Here is a 383-nt window from a genome sequence, read left to right as displayed (position 1 = left end):
CTAAGAGAACAAACTGGTTCTTGGGAAGAGAGCTCACAAGTTCCTCAGCCCAGTCAGGAAAAGTCATGCTGTAGGTGAAGACTGAGGTAAGTCGATGTGATACTTTGTTTTCTACAGAGAACAAACTTTCAGACAGACTTTCAAAAATATGTGTGTATAAAAAGTGAACCTTAACCGTTTCCTTCACTTTTGTCTCCTATGAACCCAGCCTTCCAGCATCAAGACCTCTTACTGACCATGTTAAACAGCAGTCTAAGTTCAGCCGTCAGCCTTCACGATAACTCCTCCATCCCCGAGGGTTACCATGGTCCTCCACTGTGGTATCACTACCCCGAATGTGAAAAGACTCCTTACACGTTTATTTTCTACTACGGAGTCAAGGT

The 383-nt window shown here is 43.9% G+C and overlaps 1 protein-coding gene across 1 annotated transcript in view; it reads left to right on the top strand.

The window, feature by feature from the left end:
• Window positions 1-237: 237 nt before the first annotated feature.
• LOC119423151 (G-protein coupled receptor 4-like) overlaps window positions 238-383 on the top strand; it is a 1,114-nt gene continuing 968 nt past the window's right edge. Inside the window, exon 1 of the mRNA XM_037690564.1 lies at window positions 238-381. Coding sequence (XP_037546492.1) covers window positions 238-381 — 144 coding nt within the window. The remainder of the gene's footprint in view (window positions 382-383) is intronic.

The sequence above is a fragment of the Nematolebias whitei genome, chromosome 16, assembly GCF_014905685.2.
Source record: "Nematolebias whitei isolate Nwh7 chromosome 16, NemWhi1, whole genome shotgun sequence".
Classification (NCBI taxonomy): Eukaryota; Metazoa; Chordata; class Actinopteri; order Cyprinodontiformes; family Rivulidae; genus Nematolebias; species Nematolebias whitei.
This window is presented reverse-complemented; position numbering and strand designations above follow the sequence as displayed.